The sequence below is a fragment of the Ambystoma mexicanum genome, chromosome 9 (assembly GCF_040938575.1).
Source record: "Ambystoma mexicanum isolate Mex_15411 chromosome 9, UKY_AmexF1_1, whole genome shotgun sequence".
Classification (NCBI taxonomy): domain Eukaryota; kingdom Metazoa; phylum Chordata; class Amphibia; order Caudata; family Ambystomatidae; genus Ambystoma; species Ambystoma mexicanum.
The window spans coordinates 486,795,943-486,820,942 of record NC_090931.1 but is presented as its reverse complement, the minus strand read 5'-3'; the positions used below and the strand labels follow the sequence as shown (position 1 = coordinate 486,820,942).

Genomic DNA, 25,000 nt, shown 5'->3' with positions numbered 1-25,000 from the left:
ATATTTCTAATGAGCACTTCTTTGCGCTTTGCTAGTCAACCCGTGAAGGTGCTGGTTATCTGCTCTTCGTCTCTGTGAACTTCCGTGACCACTTCGAGGAAACTCGTCAGTTTGCAACCTGTGAACTGCTCCCTGTTCTACGACAAGAAACTACTCTGATCCCTGCATCTAACTGTTGGTTCGTCAAGGTAAGGCCATGTACGATAATCATTTTGCGTCCAATTTCTTTTCGTTCAAGACAGTACATGCAAGGAACTAGTCACATGTTCTGAGTTTACATTGGTATTCATAGAGAATTGTTGATCTTTACTTTTCAGAACTTTCCACAATGCCTGCCTGTTCCATTGGCGGTTGCCCTTCGAAGACCCATAATAAATCTGAAGGTACTATAATGCATGTTTTCCCTAAGACAATAGATCAGATAAGAGAATGGGTCCGATATTGCGGATATCCACCGTCTGAGCTTGAAAGTAGAGTCCTAGAGGTCTTTGCGGACAAGAGGGGTGATCGATACCGCATCTGCAGCAGGCACTTTACCTCTGACATGTACTCCACATCATTGCTAATAAAGAAGAACACACCGCGAGCGAGGCGAAAATTGCTCTCAACCGCTATTCCCACTCTATTCGTCCACATCCCTACACTGGTGAGTCAAGTTTACGTATTTATCTCTTGGCCTTGCGGTAGTGTGTAGCATTAGCTAACAATAATTTCCCATTTATGTATCCACTCAATATGAAGGCGGAAGATTCTCCATCCGTGTCGTTATTGCAGTCATCAGCCACTTCAAGCGCCTATCGGGTAATCTTACTTGGCTATTCTGCCACTGACTTGTTTTAGGCATGTAAATCAATAGTTTTAATTTATCGTGTAATTATGTTACCTAATGGTACACCCTTGTACTCGTCCTCTAGTCTTTGTTTTCAGTTATAATTATTGTTATCCAAAATAATGCAAGTACTGTCTTTCAGGGAGATGCTGAGGAGTCCAGCGTATTGACGACTACCGTTGATGTCACTCAGATGCTCGAGGTACGTTTCAGGACAGTTCCGTCGCCCTCCTATGTGTCTTCTTTTTTCAATTTTGTGTTCATTACTAATGAAAGTCCTATGTTTCAGGGAGTCGATGGAGCATTAGTCCAAGAAGAAGGGTGAGCATGCAGTTTCGGGTCGGCGCAACAGCTTGCAGAAGTGTGCACCGCAGTTACATCGTCCCTTGATGTTCTTATGCATTTCGAGGTATGGATACTGACAGTTCGATCAAGCGAAATCATATGACGTGATTACATCCGCTATACTTCCTTCTTTATTAACGCAAGTACTATGTTTCAGGGAGATGACGGAGCTTCTTCTACAAGAACATCACCCCTAGTAGTTGATGCAGATCTCTGGGTGGTGACACTTCCAACGATCAAGCAAATCGAAACATATTTACATATCCATTATTTATTTTAGACAACTGATCATTTGTGCAGGTCTATTTAGATGAGCCGTTCACGCCTGCACAAAGTTTCTGTTCTTTTATCAAAATAGAAAACCATACTAATGCAATTACTGTGTTTCAGGGAGTCACTGAAGCATCATCTTCAATAATATCATCAATGGAAGTCTATGAGGAGCCCGAGGTATGGATCTTGACAGTTCCATCTAACTAGATCAACAATGCGTGAATAATTGTCGTTTGAATGTTCTACACAAAGCGTTCATTCGTGTTTTGCTATTGAGATGTACATGGGTATTGGTCCCCAAGTACATTTTGTGTTTTCGATATTATTATACATACTAATGAAAGTTCTATGTTTCAGGGAGTCGATGGAGCGTTAGTGCGTGATGGATGTGCTTATCATGAAAATGTAGTCGTTGCAGCGCAAGAGGAAGTGGAGACATGCACACACGAGTCGGAGCAACAGCGTCCTGATGTTGAAGTTCGAGGCAAGAAAGTTTCAAAGAAAAGAAAGCAAAAGAAGGTTAGTGTCCTGGTCACTATATTATGTTGTTTTTCACTGTTAATAGTTCAATACTGTAAGTTGTGTTTAAACTGAACATCCCTTTTCCAATCTGTCCTCTAGTTGCGAGTGGGTGTACGAACTAGATCTACACAGACAGTGAAGCGAACGAGAGATGTTGCTTGTCAAACCTTTTGGCAGGGACTTGAGACTGGAGATGCATCGTGCCAATGGGAAGAATATGAAGTGATTGACAACGGAGCTATACCACCACCAGCCATTGATAGTGAATGTCCTCCTGGTAGTTCGGATGCAGTTGGAGATAAATTCACAGAATCCACACCCGCAAAAACTAAGACCGCGAGAAAGTTGAAGAAATTGTCCTATTCACCCATTGCCGGAGAAGGAACAGATGTTGCAATGGAAGAGAATGAAGTGGACTACAATGAAACACCTTCAATATCACTGAACATAGCGGAAGACGATATCAGAGATTCTACCTTTCATGTGAGTGACATGTCCTCAACGTTACAGGCCGAACCAGCTGGGATGCAGAGTGACAGTATAAGGAAAGAGGCCAAATTCATTGTATTCGATAGTTGTTTGATTGATATTATTATTCGGTTGAAATGTGGGCATTCGGTAGGTGGGGAAGTATGTGGGGAGCCATTGATTAATGTGACTCGTGCAATTCGAGGCACTAACCTTAAAATACATGCCACCTGTACAAAATATCATCCTTTCTCATGGTCTGCACAACCCACGCTGGGACAACTGCCAGCAGGCAATCTACTTTGTGCAGCTGCTGCACTTTTTAGTGGTTCAAGTTTTAAAAAATTAGAGTCTTTCTTTCAGTTTGTGGGAATCCGTTTCATTGCGAAAACTCAGTTCTACAAATACCAAACCGATTATCTATTTCCAGCCATTAGCGAAGCTTGGAGAATGGAAAAAATGTCTATTGATAGTACATTCGCGGGCAAACGGTTCAGGCTAGCCGGTGATGGACAGTGCGACAGCCCAGGATTTTCAGCCAAGTACTGCACCTACCACTTTCAGGACATGGAAAGTAAGAAAATTGTGAGTTCGGTGGTCGTGCAGGTGTCACAAAGTACATCCTCAGTGGCCATGTAGAAAGTTGGCTTTGTAGCATCATTGCAAGAACTACAATCGCGGGGAATGGTGATCGACCTGATAGCCACGGACAGACACGTTTCAATTGCCAAGACAATGAGAGAAGAGTACAAAAATATAAATCACCAATTTGACGTTTGGCATCTTGCAAAAACAATCAATAAAAAATTGTCGGCTGCAGGTAAAAAAAAAGATATGCAAGGTATTTCACAGTGGTCCAAGTCAATCAGCAACCATCTTTGGTGGAGCTCAAAAACATGTGGAGGGTCGTTGGAAATTCTACTGGAAAAATGGCGGTCAGTAATGCTACACTGTACAAACGTGCACAGCTGGAACACGAACCAACATTTCCACAATTGTGAACATGGCCATTTGTCCACAGAGGAGGCACGGAAGAAGAAGTGGTTGATTCCTTCATCACCCACTCACAAAGCCATTGAAAAGATTGTATTTGATAAAACTATAACAAAAGCTTTGAGGGGACTCACGGAATTCTGCCACACAGGAGATTTGGAGGTGTTCCACAATATGTGCCTAAAGTACAGGCCAAAACGATTGCATTTTGGCATGGAGGGCATGATAAATCGGACTCTTCTAGCGGTCTTGGCACATAACCATAATGTTGGCCGTCAACAAAGTAGGACGACCGGAACTTTAGGGACGCTTCGCTACAATAAGGCCTTCACTAAAAGAAGTAAACAATGGGTGATCAAACCAGTGTTTGAGGATATGCAATATGATTTTATTGAGAGACTTATTGTTGATGTCCTAGATAGGCACATAAATGGAGTTGTGAACGAACCTGTGCAGGTGACAACTGCATTGCCACCCAACATTGCCTCTGTTCCATGTCCACCTAAAGCAGAGCTCATTGAGAAATACACATCACGGTTTAAATGATTGTAATTTGATTGTCTGTTCTCTCGAGTCTCCTCATGTCGCAGGCCCATTGAATATGTTTATATATCCAACCTTGTTCATTTGCGCATTAAATTAAACCAAACAGTAATATAAATTATTTTTCCAAAAATATAGAATGTCTCCGTATTTATGGTTCTGTGGGGCAGCAAAGCAAGCAGACAAAATGCAAAGATGGAGTGTAAATTTCAAGTCCTGTAAGACGGCCTTACACTGAATGTAGCTAACTAGGAATGTGTGTTCGTTCAAAGTGAAGGTCAGCTGCTTTGATTTTTTCTCGGGTGCCAGAATGGCCCACGACTCAGTATAAGGTTCTATTGTTATTTGACCTTGACAGGCCGGGACCACGTAAGAAACGATAATGAATATAATTTCAGAAACGAAAGCCATTTCATGTTCGTTCATTAGAAGAAATAAAACGTCGGCATAGAAGGAGTGGTATTTCGGGGCTGCCCTACGCACAGACACAATGGAAAATGCAAATATAATGTAAGTAACTCTTAAGATGAGTTTATACCGCAATTTAATTACTATACAGTAGCTTTAAAGACGGGTTAAGTTGTACTTGTTCATTCTATGTGGCATATTGTTTTGTACCGCGCACTATCTAACTTGTCCACTGTCTGCGACCTCGGTCCTGGGCCCTTCCACTCTCCACCTGCACTCCCTGTCAACCCCTGCACTGGTGGACTGTCTCAGTATCCTACAGCCCCCCTTGACGTAGAAAACCCAGTTGCACTGTCCTAGCTATGAAATAATTTCCAGACCTAATATATAAAATGAATAATTTTAATAAAGATCTGATGGTGAGACTAATTTCCTTTTTTTATGTTTTTCAAATAGATACATCGTCCATTATTGTCTGTGTCACGAGTACCAGACACCGGCGGATGGGTTTTTCAACCGCCAGTTTCTTCTCCGCGTGAACAACGTTAGCACCCTGACCATTTTGTGGGACGATCGCCAAGTACAAGTATGCCCTTACGCGGTACTAACGGCTAGATGCAACATACAGACCGTTGTGGTGCCCTAGTGCCTCGTTGTTGGAATAGCCATGCGATTATCAGTGCGATCGAAGAGCTTATTTTATCGTAAACCAACACCCTGTCTACTGCACACGAACATCGCTTGCCTCAAGACGAAATATTTTGGATCGAGAGCAACTAAAAATGCAAATCGCTGAATATTCTCAAAACATTTGATGTCAAATAAATGTACTTTGCCAAATGTACAATCTTGCCGTTTGCTTTTAAACCACTGTTTCATATTCCGAATTGTGGCGCTGTATTGTGAGATGATCTAAGACCCTGTGTACAGCAAAGGAACATCGTGTGCCTCGAAACGAACTTTTTGGAACGTGAGCAAATAAAAATGCTAATCGCTGAATATTCTCAAAACATTTGATGTCAAATAAATGTACTTTACCAAATTTACAATCTTGCGGTTTAATTTAAAAGTACAGTTTCAGATTCCCAATTGTGGCGCGATGTGTTGTTTGAGCTCATCTGTGTTGATTTCCTGGTTCTGTGTGGAGTCGCGTAGAAGACGCCTGGGCGCGTTTGCCTACGCAGCTCAGTCACGTCACGGATAGAGGCGGGGAATATGAATGTTTTGATCAAGTCTGTTTCAGGGGCGGGGGATTTGATTTAGTGCCGCAAAAGCAGGTGAGCCAGGGCGATGGGGGGAAATGATAGGATTATCAGAAAATGGCGGCTGATTTCGAGTGCGTTAATGGACGAAAAGTCGGGTAAGGTCCATAGGAAAGTTTTCTACGATCTACCGATTTATGCTTAAAAACACATGGCCGAACCATAGGAACAATAAAAAAGAAGTCCCGGAACTATCCTTTAAAAAGCTTGTAGTTGGATCTTGGGATCGAGCTGGCGGTCCGCCGCGAGGCGAGCTACCGCCTGTCCCAGCCCCTGCCTCTCGGCGCCCCCTTGATGCTCTTGACTGAGTGTCCTGGGGGTCCGAAGCATTTACTTTGAAAAAATTAGAGTGTTCAAAGCAGGCCGGTCGCCTGAATACTTCAGCTAGGAATAATGGAATAGGACTCTGGTTCTATTTTGTTGGTTTTCGTAACTGGGGCCAAGATTAAGAGGGACGGCGGGGGCATTCGTATTGTGCCGCTAGAGGTGAAATTCTTGAACCGGCGCAAGACGAACCAAAGCGAAAGCATTTTCCAAGAATGTTTTCATTAATCAAGAAGGAAAGTCGGAGGTTTGAAGACGATCAGATACCGTCGTAGTTCCGACCATAAACAATGCCGACTAGCAATCCGGTGGCGTTATTCCCATGACCCGCCGAGCAGCTTCCGGGAAACCAAAGTGTTTGGGTTCTGGGGGGAGTATGGTTGCAAAGCTGAAACTTAAAGGAATTGACGGAAGGGCACCACCAGGAGTGGAGCCTGGGGCTTAATTTGACACAACACGGGAAACCTCACCCGGCACGGACACGGAAAGGATTGACAGATTGATAGCTCTTTCTCGATTCTGTGGGTGGTGGTGCATGGCCGTTTTTAGTTGGTGGAGCGATTTGTCTGGTTAATTCCGATAATGAACAAGACTCCTCCATGTTAACTAGTTACGCGACCCCCAGCAGTCGGCGTTCAACTTCTTAGAGGGACAAGTGGCATTCAGCCAGACGAGATCGAGCAATAACAGGTCTGTGATGCCCTTAGATGTCCGGGGCTGCACGTGTGCTACACTGAACGGATCAGCTTGTGTCTACCCTTCGCCGACATGTGCAGGTAACCCGCTGAACCCCGTTCATGATAGGGATTGGGGATTGCAATTATTTCCCATGAACAAGGAATTCCCAGTAAGTGCCGGTCATAAGCTCGCGTTGATTAAGTCCCTGCCCTTTGTACACACTGCCCGTTGCTACTACTGATTGGATGGTTTAGTGAGGTCCTCGGATCAGCCCCGCCGGGGTCGGCAACGGCCCTGGCGGAGCGACGAGAAGAGGATCCAACTTGACTATCTAGAGGAAGTAAAAGTCGTAACAAGGTTTCTGTAGGTGAACCTGCGGAAGGATCATTAACGGCGGAGCAGCCGGAGGGAGAGCACAAGTACATTTGGATTCAGACGTGGAAAGGGATAGAGCAATAGTACCACAAACACTAATTTTTTTAACAGGTGTAAAAACATTCCAGGAGCCTGGTTAAGTAATGTCAGACAGTACTTTTCTTTCAGCTCCTTAGTTTTTAATCAGAACTTTGAGGCCGATTCCTTGACATTTTGCACGGTTCAAAGTGACTTAGCACTGCCTCAAAAATGACTTTCCACTGCCAACATAAACCCTGATTCATGGAACTGTGCAAAGTGTATTTTTGCAGTGTAAACTAAGTACAAAGTCGTTCAGTAGAGCAAAAATAACCATGTGCACTGACGTTCAACTGTGCAAATATTCCATGATTCTGACCCTTGGTGTGTTGTAGTGTTTGTTCACTGTCACTCTCACTATTGTGATGCTTTCTGTGGCTCTTTTCCCATGCTCTGTCCTGGTCAGTTGCTCAGCAGGTAAGGGTTTGTACATGAGGGCGACATTATAGTGCACATGTTTTGTTTCCTTTAAAAAAAAACATAGACCACAAAAGTAAAATGACAACGGCAAACCAATAAAGCATGCTTTACCATGTGTTTTTTTTAATCAATTTTGTAATGCAATGCTTCCCAGCTCCAGGGCACAGTAACAATGATTCTGTCTTGTAAATCAATTTCTTAAAATTGTTGCACATAGAATACAATGCTGTGCAACATTTGGTGCCCCAGCTGTTTTGGACACCAACACCCATATGCCCTAGCTGTCACTGTCAATGCAAAGGGATAGTGGAATTTGTAGTCCAAAACATCTGGAGATCCAAAAGGTGAAGACTCCTGTAGTTGCTCTGGCCACAAACATCAAGTGCATCTCAGAGCTGCCTGTCTGTGCTCTTCCCTGCATACTGTATGTTCAGAACTCCGAACCAGTTTTGTCTCTCAGTAGAGCATTGGGGCCTTTCGACTCTTTCACTTGAAAGGAGCCCTGAGATCGAGGGGCGTGGGGTACAGCAACTGTCCCATGTTCCCAGCTGTGGTGGGGTCGCCGGCCATGTCCATCCGGCAGGCGACCCCGGGGTGCTGCTTCCTTACAGCACCCAAACAGGTCCAGCGCCATCGGGGTGGGGGCACAGCCTGCCAGGGTCCTGACCATGCGGACCTCGGCCACCGTCCTGGCACGAGAGTCCCATGGCAACAGGGCCTGCAGGCCTGTACCTCCCACAGGTAGGCCTGCGGCCTACATCATCAATGAGACACGGACTCAGACCAACCTTCCACGGAGTCTGCAGCCGTTCTCCCGCACGTGCCTGCAGGGCTCCCTTTTATTAGCTTGGGCCATGACAAAGTCATGGCCCATCTTAAAAGGGCAATACACTGGGGAGGGACACATCCCCTTAAAGGGGCAACACACACATAGGGTCCACTACACCACATCCCTCCTTTTTCATAAGGAACAAAACAACTAAAAATACAACATAACTAATTTTCCCACACCTGTTACAGAATGATATTACTTCAGATTCGGGGGAGCCAACTTCACACAAGATATGCTATTGGCACACCTCTGGTCACACATTCTTATCTACTTATCACCCCCCAACCCATCACCCTCAGGTGACGGTCACAGGGGTACACCCCGGTGGAGGGTTAGCAGTTGTACCACATGTTACAGACCCTTTATTAACCTGGGGTACGGAATTGCAACCATTGCATGATGCTCGCGGATGACCCCTGGTACCATTTAGAGCACCCCTACCGCTTGCAGGAACACAGTTTCACATTACTGTCCTTTACTGAGACCACTTTAAGCATATCAATCTTATGCAGGTTCACAGCATCAAAACACATATTTACTGAGTCCTCTTAAAGCAAAAGGAGGACTGCAGGACACCAACTCGTTCCCCATGAGTGTCCATTCAAGAGCCACTTCCCGGGTCCAGGTCCATTGATGGTACAGTTCACAGCCGGCAAAGCCGCACCAGTCGGATGCCAGGGTCCACCTCAGCACCGTCCACTGCTATTCAGGGCAGGGCCGCAAAACGCAGGTCTCGGGGCGTCCACCTGCTCCATCCGCTGTGGGTATGGCACGGGGTGATAGGACATCACTCACTCTCTTCGTGGTGCTTCCCCAGTCAGGATTATCTCTTCCTCCAGGGCATAGGAGGGCGCACAAGCACTCATGGTGAGCTGCAACCCATACCCTGCCCGCTGCACTTCTTCCAGGCGGCAGGGTTGCCTGGTTTGGTCCGCCACCCAGTATTGGCTGAACTCTGGGAGTGCGGGGGACCCACGTTGGCCTGGTCCTTTGATGGCACGACATGCCGGGTGTCATTAGTAGTAATCAGTTAGGGCCACTTGTAGGGCAACAAGGTAGGGTGGCTGCTGTCACTCGGTGTTGGGGCCACCTACAGTGTGGGCAGGGTATTATTACTGACAGGCAGTCCGGGAACCTCTGTGGTTCAATGCTAGTCCCATTTCTGCCTAGTACCCTCCGTGCCAATTACCCTTGTCGGGTCCTTTCCGTGCAGAATGCCAGGTATGTTAGTGACAGGCCATCAGGGCCATGAGCTCCCTGGTCCTCCGACGATATGGTAGGGGATCCTCGTGGCATGGTGGCGGGGCCCACTCATCGGGGCTCAGTGTCGGTGCCACCCTCGGGACAGGCAGGGTGACACCGGTGTCACAGAGTGCACATAGGGCCGACAAGTTGTCTTTTATGGTAGGGTGGTCCTGATTTCTCCATGGCACGGTGCCGGGAGATGCCTGGCAGACAGTGCAGGAATTGATTGGTGTCTCTGGTGCATCATGGGTGCTGCTGCCAAACTCTGCTACGTTGACACGTGGCTGCTGTGATGCGCAGATCACGTATTCCACATGGACCACTGTATTGTTCATCCTGCAGGGCTGCCGTTGGAATGACCACCCTTGCCCCCTTTGCTTTGCAAACACTCTGGGAGCGCAGGGGAAACTGCTCCCCGCTGTGTGAGTACACAGCCCCAGCCACACACAGTTGCCATACACCGCAGGGCACTTCCGCTCTGATGCTGGAGCCGTCCATACAGCCCTGCTCCAGACCAGAGCACGCCACCATTTCCACACTTTTCACCGCCTCCTGGCCCGGGTGCCCACTGGGCTGTCCTCGTTAGTGCTCTAGCCCGGAGCCTTCTTTCTCACTGGCACCACCGGGCCGGGGATCTCAATAAGTCTCTGGTGTGGGCGTGGCACTCCTCTGGCAGATACTGCCCTCTATGTGGGCTCTGGCACACTGATGTTGGCGGGGATGTCGCCTTCCTACCTCTTCGATGTGCTCCGCCCGGAATATCTCCAGTCCTGTCGCGGGCCCGGGCTCATGCCGATGAGCTCCGGCAGCACCACAATGCAGGGGTTGCAACCCACATCCCCACTTCGCTCCGCAGGTTTAGGGGGGGGTTTCCGGTGGTTCTTCCTTCTGCCTGGGCAGGTGCCGGTGGGAGCTGCAGGGTGGACCCTGTGGATGGGCTGGGCTGCTGCTGTAGCATCACAGGTCGCATGACTTTCCTCTGGACAGCTCCAGCAAGGAGCGTACAGAACTACAGTGCCAGCTGGCCCAGGATCACGCCGCTGGCTGCTGCCACTTTGTTCTGACATGAGTCCAACTTCCCCGAGCCCAGCCCGCACTCTGCTGACTGACCCTGGATCTTCATTGAGGGATGGGCGGTTTCTTTTCTTTTTTTTTTCTTGCTCCTGTGGTGTGAGCAGAGACCCAGCACTGCCAGATGGCTGGGTCCTGCCAGGGCCACTCCTGTCTTCTTATGCACGTTCTGATGTGGAACATGCTGCTCTTCAGCCTCCGACACCCCACGATCACTATGGGGCTTGCTGGCACTGCTGTGCAAGGATGTGCTCAATGCTCGCCATCTCCACCAAGCCAGGGATCTACAATGGGGCCCTTTTCCTTTGGAGTACAATGCCAGATGGTGTTACGGCTTGTTTGAGGCTCCCCAGCGGGGTCACCTCTCTTGCGAAGTCGCAGAGGCCACAGATCGTGCCTCCTCAGGCATGTGCTTTTCCCCACCAGCAGCCTGGTCTTGTAGCAGCTGAGGCTGCCGGTGCACCAGAGTGCTGCCCACATCACTGCTGCAGGCGGGCAGCCTCGGTCTTTGATGTGGATTTCCTTGACGGGCCCGAAATGCCATGGGGAACGGACCGTGCATGACCCGACCCTCTTTCTTTTTTTTTTTTTTTTTTTTTTTTGCAGCTCGATGTCGGAGCTTCATTTCACCGCCGCAGGGCCCCGGATCTTAGTGGGGGCCCCAGCGTCGGCACAATGCAGGATGGTGCTGCTGATGTCTGGCTTGTAAGGGCACTTGACCCCTCCTTGCGGCTACAGCCGCTTTATTCTTCTCCACTCACTGGGAGGGTGAGTAGGTTGTCCCTCGGCTCTGCTTCTTGCAGGGGCATTCCCGCATCACCACAACTGCTTCGGATGTGGGGACGGGCCCCGCGGGCCCCACCCACCTTTCCGCTCCGCATCGGAGCATCAGTTCTTCACCTCCTTTCTTTTGACTTTCAAAGCATCGATGCGCAGAGGGCCTGTGGGCGACTCCCACCCAGCCGCACGAGCACCCTCCTCAGAGGGCCGCGGCCAGGGGTTGCAGGCACATCTCCTCCTTTTCTTTTCAGGGGGGGGGGTGGCGGGCATCCCACTCTAACTTCCCAGCAGCACACTGTTGTCTCCTTCGGGGTGTGGGCTGGCACTCCACTTCTTTTCTTTCCACTATGGTGGAAAAGGCAGCATGCCTCTCTCACTTTTTGCGGGGGAGGATCGCCGGCAGGGTTCCCCCTCCTCCTTACTTCACCATCCCAACCGAGATGAACTCCACTCCTCCTCCTTCTGCGGCGATGGAAACCGCCACATGCACAATCACCCTAACGGGAAACAGCTTCCTGCAGCACCCGCAAAGGGGAGGGAAGAGCTTTAGAATAACGGGGAAACGCAGTCCTCCCCTGGGTTCTTCTCCTCGTCGCCAGTGTGGTGGGTTCGCCGGCCATGTCCATCAGGCAGGCGACCCCGGGGTGCTGCTTCCTCACAGCACCCAAACAGGTCCAGCGCCATCGGGGTGGGGGCACAGCCTGCCAGGGTCCTGACCATGCGGACCTCGGCCACCGTCCTGGCACGAGAGTCCCATGGCAACAGGGCCTGCAGGCCTGTACCTCCCACAGGTAGGCCTGCGGCCTACATCATCAATGAGACACGGACTCAGACCAACCTTCCACGGAGTCTGCAGCCGTTCTCCCGCACGTGCCTGCAGGGCTCCCTTTTATTAGCTTGGGCCATGACAAAGTCATGGCCCATCTTAAAAGGGCAATACACTGGGGAGGGACACATCAACTTAAAGGGGCAACACAGACATAGGGTCCACTACACCACACCAGCCAGCAGTTTCATAACACAGTAATATATTTCTCTCAATATTACCTTCGTAGTAGAGCTTTAAATGTCCGGTTTGCAGCGCTCATCTTAGAAGTTGCATTTGCAGGAACCTTTGCGGCTGTCACTTCCCTTTGCGTATGCAGAAGTGTTATCACCTCATTACCTTTTCACACTGCCATACTTTCCAAAAAGTATTTGGCAAGGGATGTCTCAAAGGTAGGGACGGCATCAGGGCCTTTCCACTCTTTCAGTGGAAAGTGCCCATGAGGCATTAGGGGAGCTCTATGAGAATGTGCGGCAAGTGAACATGTTCCTCTGTGTAAACAGAGACCTGCAATGGCAGCAGATGAACATCAATAGGGGCCAGAGAAGGATATTAGCAGGGACTGTTGTCCCATAAGAAAAGTGCATTCAGAGTGAATGGAAGGGACAGTGGAACATGGTGCCTGGCAATTAAAAGTATAATTTGCAGAATAAAGTGTACATTTTTTCTCCAACAAAAGTGTGTCAGTACTGCCGTACCTTCCATGGTGGATGGGGAACGGGGGGGAAACAATAACAGCATACTGACTTGCGTGAACATATTTCTGTTACCAATTGTGTACCGCAAGATTATGTGATTGTGAAGTTCTCCTTTTCTTGTACTGGGATATGTTTTCTTTTCAAACCATGTCTATAAGGCAACCATTGTATACACATTTATGTGAAATACACCTTCAATTATATGTGGGCAGCTGTGTGCATGAAATGTGTGATGGTAAGGAATGCATTGGATATCACAGTATCTTACTGCACTCCCTAAAACAATGCTGTCATCAGGGGCAAACCATACCAAACGCACATGGTAGCATCTCTCTCTGTAAAGGCCAACAATTAAATACATTGCAGCATATTCCAGTTCACGCATTTCTGGTCACCTCTGGTGCTCTACAAATTCTAACATGTCCTCCACAACCATTCTGTAATAGTAACCCCCCATAGGAGAGATTCATATGTCAAAGGCTGTGCAAGGGAGCAACCTATGCTTATAAGCGCTTACCGAAACCAGCAAAGGAAAATAAATGCACTCCATAAACCAATTAGTGAAATCCAGATATCAGTTTGACAGTCTTGGCATGCACAACTGCATTGCGTTGTGGTGGGTGTGGCCAAGGCCTAGCCTCTTGGGTGCATACAGAAGCCTCCGGCCTCCGGCAATGCACCCAAGAGGCTGGGCCTTGGCCACACCCACCAAACCCCAAAACATAATACAGCCATACATGCAAACATGTAGCCGTTTAGTAATACCCACAAACATAGCACAACTTCCAGCACCCCTACCCACTTACAATTACATATTATTATTTTACTTCCAAGAAAACCACAAACTCTTGCAAACATTGCCCCTGCATCCCTGACTGTATTACATACTGATAACCAATACATCATAATACAGTAAAGTACTCAGTCATCTGGCCAATGGGCAGAACCCAAACACATAATCCATCCACTGGAACCCTATCCACCTCTATACACACAGTATTGCACCACTTCACCCAGTAGACACACTACAGGACTATTAACTCCTTCACCTCCAGCCATGGTCCAAAAACTGTAGGACGTGCTAACAATGACCACACCCATGCAACCAACCATGTGTACACTAGCCACAAATGACACACACAAGCCAACAGTGGGAAACATACTTGCCCCCACTGGGCATACTCTTCACTGCAAGGGCTCTGCCCATGCACCAAAGGCACTAGGTGCTTACCACAGTCAACACAGCACACTAAACCCAATCCAAATATCCTGCTATCATCTCCAATGCACTCCCCAGCCCCAACCAATTCAGCCTCCCTGCAGTCACCACAGAAGCTAGTCGCCTGACAAGCTACCGCCAATTGGCACATTACTCGCGGACACCGCTCGCACACCACCGTCTTCCTGTACCTAACAGATATATCATATGACCCGCTTTTCAGTCCCCCACCCTTTTATCCCCTCTTCCCAGCACCAGATGCCGCAAACCATGTTTTCCAGGCCCTGCGGGCCGTGTAATATAGATATGCTTTACTAAAATATGCCATCTACAAAAAAAACTAAATAGAAAAACACTACACAAAACCCACTCCTGAGGAAAGAACAGAGAATAAGCAATGATAGCATGAAACAGCACTCTGAGAAATGAATACGGAGTGTACCACAATGCTCTTAGAAAGGATATCTTTCTTGGATGAAAAAGGTGCAAACGTGAACCAACCAGTCTCTAGGGCCCAAAATGAACCAGGCAACAGTTATCAGTCGATAATACCTTATTTCCGTTATTTGGAAGGTTGACAGCATCAAACCCGGCTTTGAGGAGTGGTGCAAGCTGATCAGGCTCAATTCGGGTATTGTGTGGGCCCAAGCAGCTAGCAGGTGTCATGCAGGTTCAAATGCAGTAGCTCTGTGGTGCTCAAAGGTGGCTTCAGCGATTCAGGTTGTGGCACTCACTAGGATGCCTTCAAGGTTGAGTCGATACGGCTTGTAACTGCCAGGTAGTGTTGATGCATGACACTCCAGTGGTTCGAGTCAGTGATCCAAATGGTGATCCCGTTGTTCCATTGTGTGGTTCAGCAAAGCAACAGTTTCTAGGTGGTTTGAGTCATGGAATAACTTCTTCAAGTATGCAAGTTACTCGTCAGCAGTTCAAGTCGGGTCCAAGTGTTGAGCAGTCGATTCAATCCTAGCAGGTGACAGGCTCAGCTAAGGCACAATGTACTAGCAATTGTTCAAAGGTTTGGAGGAGTGGCAGAAAGCAGCACCAGCAGGATCCCTCAGCATCGCTGGCAGTCTGAACGGTTTTGAGGCAACGGAACAGGGAGCCTTAGCAGATATATTCCTCCACATGCTGTTAGACCTAATTCAGGGGCTGCAGGACAGGGTGAATTCTTTCAGGGTCTGCTCTCCAAGCCATAGCAAATTGGTGCAGAATGGTAGGTCCTGGTCCACAGGAAGAGTCACCCCCAATGTGCCCTGAGATTGCATAGGGGCAGAGCTCTCCTCTACCTATGACTGCTCAATGGATCCAGGGACAAGATGGGTCCTTGTTCTAAGACACAAGGAAGGCTGGCACACAACTGCAGGGGTCCGTCACCATGGTGAAGTCCTGGGTACAGCTGTGGGTGCAGAGAGGCAGGTCTTGTCCCTGCAGCATTTCACCCCCACTCGCCCCTGGGGATGGTTAGGGGACAGAGCTTCTCTCTGCATTGGACCCACATTCTTCATCTCACTGATGGAGTACTTTGGAAAGACCAACTCTTCCAACAGAGGTCCAATAAAATACTCTTAAAAGGTTAAAGTTATAAAGATTATTCAAAGAAGTGTTTTGCAGTCCATTCTTTTAAAGGTAAAGGTCTGCAGGTGTTTCACTAAAGCTAGCCTGCCTTAGTGGTTCAATCCCTGTTCTTAAAATAAGTGTACTTTGCCCTTTTGGTCTAGAAAATGTGTGGGAAGTATGGGGGATACAGGAAGGAGAGAGAGACAGAGAGAAACAAGATGATGGAAGTCTTCCACTGTGCAGAGCCCTTGTGTTTACTCTAAACCCACCCCTTCCCTTCTCACAAGGATCAATAAGTAGTACTGTGTGCCATACCTTCACCTAGGCATAGTTTAGCTTTAGCGTTTACCCTGTCACCAGCCTGGATTACTAATGATGTTTTGGTGCAGGGGTACATCTTAAATGCAGCTCCAGGCTGGAGGGAGTTGCACCTGTGATCTCTGAACCTGTTATGTGCCACTGGTAGAGCAGTGCTACAGCTCAGGGTACTTATGCAGCAAGGCACATATGCATAGTATGCTTTTTGTCATGGAGCTTTGGGAAATGCAAAATGATCAGCAGATTAAATGTTAAATATTAAAGGTATTTGTACCGCGCACCGTCACCAACGGAATTGGTCCCCAGGCGCTCTGGTGGATCTGTAAACGATAAGGTGGGATGGGTTAGTAAGGTGAAGAGGGAGTAGGATAGTGAGAGGAGTGATGTTCTGTTGGCAGCTTCAACTCGGTATACACCGGGTGCTGAGCTTTGGTGCGGGTATTGGCTCGGTGTCAGTCCGCGTGTGCTGTTGGTCCGGCTTATGTGTTGTTGCAGTGTTGTGAAGTGCGTGCGGCTTGTTGTGCGAGAGATGGTTGTGTGAGTTTTTTGAGTGACATAAGTATGCAGAGAGTTTGAGCTTATATTGGTTAGTGGGTTACCTGACCTTCAGCATGCTAACATTCACAGTTTTGTCTAAGTGTAGCACTTGAAGGCCTTCACAATCTTATCTAGATGCGGCACAGGCTAATGGTTAGAATTCTATCTAGGTGTGGGCATGCTAACATTCACAATCTTATCTAGAAGCTACCCAGGCTAATGTTCACAAGTGTGGCACATGCTAACATTGAAGTTTCATCTAAGCGGGGGCATTCTATCCTTCAATCAAAATCCTATCTAGATGCGACACAGGCTAATGTTCACAATTCTATCTAGGTGTGGGCATGCTAACATTCATAATCTTATCTAGATGCTATGCAGGCTAATGTTTACAATTCTAATTGTGGCACATGCTAGTATTCAAGTTTCATCTAAGTGTGGGCATGCTAACATTCACAATCTTATCTAGATGTGACGCAGGCTAATGTTTAGAATTCTATCTAGGTGTGGGCATGCTAACATTCACAAACATATTTCGATGCTACGCAGGCTAATGTACACAATTCTATCTAAGTGTGGGCATGCTAACATTCAAGTTTCATTTAAGTTTCATCTAAGTGCGGGCATCCTTTCAAAGATGGAATTACCTGCATCGTTTTATTAATTAATACAAATAAATAAAGCCAAGGATTCTACACCCTTGCCAAATGGCAATCCGTCATAACACTGCTTCACCATAAATGGTTTAGAGGATTGCTGGCTGTTTATATGGTTTACAGTTCTATTTCACAGTGTTGGTAAGATGAACAAATAATTCAAGAAATGCAAATACTTTTAGAAAAAAGTGTTGCCTTGGTACATAGCATAATTTCACAAGGTCTGCACCAAGCGTGCAATAGGTATGCTTCTAAGTATCTAAACAGCTCATCTGTCTGTCCAGAAATCAAAATTGATATTATTTATCAGAATGTTCTGAAGCCATACTGCATTGTATTGTAGAGTTTAGAAGAGCCAATCTGATGATTTCTAAATTATTTGATAACCTTTGACTTTTTTCATAACATTTGTGCTATGTGATTTGTCCGCAGACATTGGCAAGATCTGGGTTACCTGATAATCTATATCACTGGGCGGCCAGACATGCAGAAGCAGAGGGTTGTCTCTTGGCTGTCACAACACAATTTTCCTCAAGGGATGATCTTTTTTTCAGATGGTCTGGTTCATGATCCTCTCCGCCAAAAGACTATTTTCCTCCGAAATTTGATGCACGAGGTAAGATCAGATTCTTGTCTACTTGCACAAGTTTAAAAACCTGGTCCACAGACCTTCAAATCAATGGTTTCAAATTGGTTGTTGTATTCTATTTTTATTTTTACAGTCAACGCACATTGTTGTCTATGTAAAATGTCCATTTCCCATAGAAAGGACTGCCATTTTTTTTAATGAAATATGAATTTCAGCTTCATGTTTTCACTTTTGGTAGTAGGTGCTTGTAAAAAGCTAAAATGCGACCAATTTGTCCTTCTGACAAGGTGAAATGTGTGTGTGTCACAGTATTTTACTGATCAACCATGGCAATTAACACATCTTATTTTAAATCAGGGAAGGTTGTACGCACAGTGCACGCACGGAAAGCCCTCCTTAACCTTTGGTTGAAATTCACTTTAGATAAAATAAAGTTTTAAAAGGCAGCATCAGAGGAGATCCAGTCTGTTTCACAGCTCTACCTTTTCTATGCATGCACACACCCCCACCCACACCCCCTACATACCCCCACCCTACTTACCTTTCCTTCATGCTATCTCCCTGCGGAGCCAGTTCCCGTTCACTTCCGTGATCAAGAACCGGCGCTGAAGGGTCCTTTTCTTTTTTTTTTCTTTTCGGAAGCTGCAGCGGTTTCCCCAACAATCCCCGCTCACTACACTGTAAAGTATAGTGAGCAGGGTGTTGCGGTGACACCCCCGCAGTCCCTGTTTTTTTTCCATAATTTTTTATTGTATGTGCTGCGGGGGTGTCCCCCGCAACACCCCGCTCACTATACTGTATAGCATAGTGAGCGGGGTGTTGCGGGGGACAACCCCCAGCCCCAGGTCCGAGCCCACCAACACACCTAAACACACACCTCGAAAAGTTCAGACTTTTGGTAGTCCGAACTGTTCGTGGTGTTTGTTTTAGGTCTTTTGGTTGGGTCAGACTTCATTATATGGTAAAATCATACAATACCGATAGACCCACACAAATATCAGCATCAGAATACCGCTCTTTACGAATGTATTCGGAAGACCCCAGATTCAGACAAAACGTGTAATACATATTCCACCTTCTCTTTGAAAGTGAACTAGCAACTCTATGCTACGGAGTTGCACATGCATTGAATCAGGTACCCATTTTCAAAATATGTCAGCTGCACAATTACTACAAAAAGTGCAAGAAAAAGATGAGGTTTTACAGTCAAGCATTACACATTTTTTAGCAAACATGCGTGGTACAAAAGAATACTGGTTCCGACACCGCAGAGATGTACGCTGTATGATAAGAAACCTTGGCCCACCCACTTGGTTTGTGACATTAAGTTGTGCAGAATATGCATGGGAAGATTTGCACGAATTCCAAGGGATAGCAAACAAAAGCAAAACAAACATAGATGTAAAAACACCAGGAGAGCTCTGCTCCCTAGATCCTGTAAATGTATCACGATATTTCCATCATTGCTTCATTGCTATGCTACACTTCATTTGTAATAAAACTGTCCCTCTCCTCGGAGAAGTGCAACATTTCTTTTGGAGAAAAGAATACCAAGCCAGAGGAGCATCACACATCCACGTGCTTTTGTGGATTAACGATGCTCCTAAATTTGGTCAAGACAGTGATGCCACTGTTTTACAGTTCATCTAAAAATATGTCACTTCTGAAATCCCTTCACAAACAAGACATAGTGACCTTCATGCACAAATTTTACAATTTCAAAGGCACAAATGTGGGAAGTATTGTCGTCGCAAATATAAAAACAAAGGGAAATATTGCACCAAATGCCGCTTTGGTTTACCTAGACCAGTTTCAACAATAGGTCAAGTAAACAAGTCATGTCTTCAGTTAGGCACAGTGTCAAAGGTAAATCACCTAAGAACACATATTACATAAAAAGAACAGAAGAATCAAAATACATCAATGATTACAATGCAATAATTGCCCTCCTATGGAATGCAAATATAGATGTGCAGTACATTGCAGACAATTCCACTGCAGTTGCACGATATGTCACAGCCTACTTAACCAAAGCAGGAAAAACAGAGCTTCAAGACCTCTGGGAAGACATTTCATCTGTCAAAACACTATCACAGAAATTGTACAGCTTAGGCATAAACATGCTCTCCCATAGAGAATGTAGATGCTATGAAGCTCAGACTGTTTAACCGGTACTGCCTTGTATGGAAAATCTGAAAATATATTATGGCTGTTAGGCGGAAACCTGTGCAGTTCCCTCTGGGACCACTGCAAAAGATTTAGGACTACAGGTGTTTGGCAGTAAACCCACTTGGTAGCAGACTGTACCACACAGATTCACTTGGTAGCTGTGGCTGGGCAGTCAGACTTCCCTCAAGAAGAGTTAAGCAGTATGTGGAGTATACAATATAGGGCAATTCTTCACAGAAAGACAATCAAACACGCAACAAGGCTTCAGTGTAAAGATATTAAGGTATTTATTACGGATATAACGGAACATCTATGGAAAACATTATGGCACTATCACGGCAAAACAAGTTAAATACAATTACTCTACGAAGAAGAAACGATCAATCCCCCTAACAATATTTCGACAAGTCTAGGTTCTACCGGCACCACTTATTTGCAGACAGAGGTTTATGCCTCAACCTAGATGGCACTCTAATATTAGTTAGGACGGGAGAGAACAATAAGCAGGTTACGAAATCAACACAGTTCAATACTTCACGGGAAAAAATGCAAGGCGAGAAGGCAAGAACCACAATAGATCATAAAGTTCAGAGGCCAGGCCCACTCGGAGAGAGGCAAGGCGATATGTCCCGAAAAGTCTCTAGTGGAAATGCGTTTGAGTCTTTGTAGCAAATTGTTATCGGCAGATTGAACCAGTTCAGAACAATACGTGAGAAAGCTTGGAGGCGACCCAACGGAAAGGAGAGGATTAAGACACCTCGCTCGAACCGATCGAAAGGGAAGCCAGGTGGACACGGTACCTTGTTTGTGGAGAGACAGCTCCGGCAGGGGCAGTTGTTCCTGGTGGTGGATGCACGTCAGGTCTTTGCCAAGAGTAGAGATGAGCTCGTGTCGTCGAAGAAAAGTGAAGTCCGGTACACCACCAGGGAAGAGACCAGCCGCGGAGTGCTCCATCACAAGGCACCACCTTTTGGTCGTGGTACAGGGGTAGTGGCTATCCGGTTGCCGAGGTGCTCTGCACGGGCAATTCGACCACTGCATCCTGAGGCGAAGAAAAAGCAAAGGGGACTGGTTGTTCCCACCAGTCAGGGGAAGAGACTCTCCGGCAGGGAGATCTCCTCTGTCGTCGGGAAGTGGTGAGTCGGTTCCCCAGGGCTCCACCGGAGGTGTCGTCGTGCAGGTCGGCTCAGCGTTACCCTCGTCGGATTCTTAGGTCCTGTGGTCGACTTCTGAAGATCCAGTCCCAAAAGCCCTGCTTTTATGCAGAAAACCCCCATTCATTCAGCCTAGCTGTCAATCAACACATGCTAAGTGGTGAGCGGGGAGGCTCACCACTTGGGCCAATCACACCAGAGTGTGACCGGAGTTGGCAAGGCAACTCGGTCCAGGGTGCCTAAACACCCTCCCACACCCCTGTGGTAACCCAGACAGAATGGCACCACTTTGGGGGGTCTCTGTACGACTGGGAGAGGCACTAAAGGTGCCACATTCTTGGAACCAACCTTACCAGAGGTCTGGCAGGTGTGGCAGCTCCAGCAGTGTTTTTCTACTTCGGCCCCCATCTTTGGCCAATAGAAGTAGAGAGAGAGCCTTTCCTTAGTCTTCTTGAAACTCAAGTGACCAGCCAAAGGAATCTCGTGGGCTAACTGCAAGAACTGTGGTCTGTTCTCTTGGGGTACTACAAGTCGTTTGTAGTCTACAGGTGCGGACTCGGTCGGTTCACTGTAGAAGAGGCCACCTTTCCAGTGCAACCTGTATTTCCCAGGCTCTTGCCCTTCAGCCTGAGCTTCTGCCTGGTGTCGAAGACCTTCCAGAGTTGGACATTCTCTCTGTCCCTTACTGAAGTCTGCCCTGCTGGGTCCACCTTCTACCAGTAAAGACTGCAGCTCAGGATGGTCAACAGGATCCAGATCTCCAATGAGTTCCGGGCCTTCCATTAGCTCTTCCTCAGAGTCTAATTCTACCACACAGGGTTGTACTTCCCTCTCAGCCTCAGCTGGAGGTGGAGTTACGGGTGTAACTTTGGACAACCGTGGGGAAGTCCGTGTTGGCTGCACTGAAATGCTGGCTGCTGGTTTCGGGATAGAAGTCTTAGGTTTCCCTTTTGCTTCTGTTTTCTTGGAGACAGCTGCCGACAATTCCAGTGGAGCAGGAGTGATTTCCTTCTTCATCATCTCCTGGAGAGTACCGCGCATGGTCCTCTCTCTTGCGGGTCTGGTTAGCTCCTGTAACTGTTTACTAGGAGGTCTGGGAGTATGCGATACAACTCCGAGAGTTTTCAAATCGTTACCCAACAGTACGGGTCCTGGTACCTCACTCTGTATGCTGACAGGTATCTTTACAGTCATGTCGTTACACTGGATGAGAACTGGTAATTGGGGAAGCATCTGCACAGGCCCTCCAGCTAACTTGGTGAGGCGTTTGGGTGCCTTAGCAACATCCTCAGCCTGAAAAAACGATTTATCCACCACAGTTATACTGGCCCCAGTGTCCCTAATGGTAGGGGTCTCCTGACCATTCACCTGGACACTGTCCTTATAATACTCTTTAGTATTATCGGGGATAGAATTATAGACATCTAAATTCTGTTGTTCCCACAACCCCAGAGATACTAAAGAAACGCTGGCTGAGTCTCCACTGGGTTCGTCAGATAGCAGTAGAAAGTTTCCACTTGCCATTTGGACTTCCTCCTCTGGAGCGAAGGCTAAGGAGACAAGCTGGACCCCTGAAGGTTTACCCTTACATCTGGGATCTCCTTTCACATGGTCAGTCGAGCCACAAACAAAGCATTTACCGAACGCTTTTTGGAATGGTGGCTTGTTCTGACCCCCTTCCGGTTTGGCACCAGAAGACACACTATTCTGCTGTGGTTTTCCCGGTGGCTTACCCTTCTGGTTTTGTTTGGGGCCCTCTTTGGAATTTGAGTTATTCGAATTCTCTTTGGAGTCTTTTTTAGGCTGTTTTCCCTCATCCTTTTTCTGAGTTGCCCCAGAATCCTTATGTGTAGCCCTGTTGGCAACCCACAAGTCAGCAGCCTTAGCTAGCGTCCGGGAATCCAATTCCTTCGAATCAGCCAAGTGCTGTCTGAGCTCAGGAGAACAGGCATCATAAATTGACTCCAACATTACAAGATTCTTCATACCCTCATAAGTGTTCACTTTGTAACCCTTAATCCATCCCTCTAAGTTTTTCAACCCTTCCCTCACCCAGGTAGCCCAAGGGGTACCATCATGCTTTTTGAGGGTTCTAAACCTCTTAAGATACTGGGAAGGGGTCTTCCCGAATATAGCTATTAAAGCTAGTTTCACACTTTCGTAATCCGTCTTATCCACCTCCCCCAACTCCATTACCACATCAGCTGCAACAGGAGGGAGCCTAGAGAACAACCAGGGAAGTAAATCATTCCCGGTGATGTCCTGGAGCCCATGATTGTACTCAAACAGTTTTAACCAATCCAACACATCCAATCTCGGTTCATACATACCCACTAATTCCTTCGGCATCTGGGGTCTTTTGGGACTGGAGCTCCTAGAGGAACCAGAGGAGAGAGAAGCATTTTCGATAGACAACTTTTTCATCTCTAACTCGTGATTAAGTTCTATTTCCCTGAGTCTTAACTCAGCTTGCTTCTGCTCAGCCTGGGCATTCATCCGTCTGAACTCGAGCTCTTGGTTTCGTTCAGATTGAGCCAAGAACCGTTTGTATTCTAATTCGAGCTTCATTTTTTCAAGTTCAAAATAAGCAGGGTTACTTGTGGGACCTGGTATGGGCCTCGTAGGCACAGCGGGTAAGGCAGGTGGAGGAGCAGGGGAGACAGTTTCGTTAGCCTCTCCGTCCTCGTCAGCCTCTTCATCGCTATCATCAGAATTACGATTCAGATCAACACCATCACTATTATCTACATTTGCTGGAGAAATTGGTTCCTCTGAACCAGTACCCAGACTGGTTCGCCAGCAATCTCTCTATTAATTCTAACTTCTTGCCTCTTACAGAAAGATTCTCTTGCCTACAGAGAGTTCTCAAACTCTCAGTATTTTCACCTGACAAGGATTCTTGACTGTAAGTTTCCATCGTAGACATGTTTTTGAAAGTTGCTTTTTTTAGTGCTAAGTTTTGTGGTTAGTTATCCTAAAGTGTCGAAAAGCACTCTAAACTGTATACTCGATACAAATCCCACCGCTGTACACCAGTGTTAGGCGGAAACCTGTGCAGTTCCCTCTGGGACCACTTCAAAAGATTTAGGACTACAGGTGTTTGGCAGTAAACCCACTTCTCCAGCATGGGGTCTGGCATGGATTCACATGCTCATGAATATTCCCCGTCGTCAGGCTGGGAATCCTCGGTAAAGAAAAATCAGTTTCGTTTCTGATCTGTCTTTCGTAGTAGTAACCAATCACTGATCTCTGCGTCATACTGACCACAGCCAATGACTGCCATCTCCCTAAGCCCCGCCTCTGGCAGCCATCTTTAGATTTTTACCGCACGTTCAAGTGTTGGGATCCTCGTGCTATTGCTCTCGAGCGTTAGTGCTTTTTCGTGCTTTTTCTTAGGAAAATTTTCTCTTTTTCGGTCAAAAGAGCCTCAAGCTCCACCGTTTCTTTATCCGATCCACGGGGACCCGTGTCGGATTCTTCTACGCCCCTCAAGGGTGAAGATTTCATCGAGCCACGCTTTTGGAGGACTCCAGAAGTTTCTCAGGCCCTTCTCGAGCATGGCCCAGGAGAAGGGAAGCTTGACGCCCGGAAAGCTGTTCAGGGTCTGCCCTGGATGCCAGCTTCAGAATGTCTTTAAGGAGGATGAACACTCCCTTTGCCTTTACTGCCTGCATGAAGACAAGACGCACGTGGAGAAGGACTGTGCGTTTTGCGGCAATATGTCGGAGCGGACCATGAAGGACCGCCATCAGCGTCTCGCCAACTGGCTGGAAGGAAAGAGCCCGTCAGGCGAGAAGAAGAAGAAGTCCGAGCGGTCTTCTAAGACCT

At 47.1% G+C, this 25,000-nt stretch overlaps 1 protein-coding gene across 13 annotated transcripts in view; it reads left to right on the top strand.

Moving 5' to 3' along the window:
* PITPNM3 (PITPNM family member 3) overlaps positions 1 to 25,000 on the top strand; it is a 6,156,742-nt gene that overhangs the window by 5,367,622 nt on the left and 764,120 nt on the right. For all 13 annotated transcript variants that reach the window (XM_069615040.1, XM_069615036.1, XM_069615037.1 and 10 more), the window contains one exon: positions 17,693 to 17,876. In XM_069615040.1, the coding sequence (XP_069471141.1) occupies positions 17,693 to 17,876 (184 nt within the window). The remainder of the gene's footprint in view (positions 1 to 17,692; positions 17,877 to 25,000) is intronic.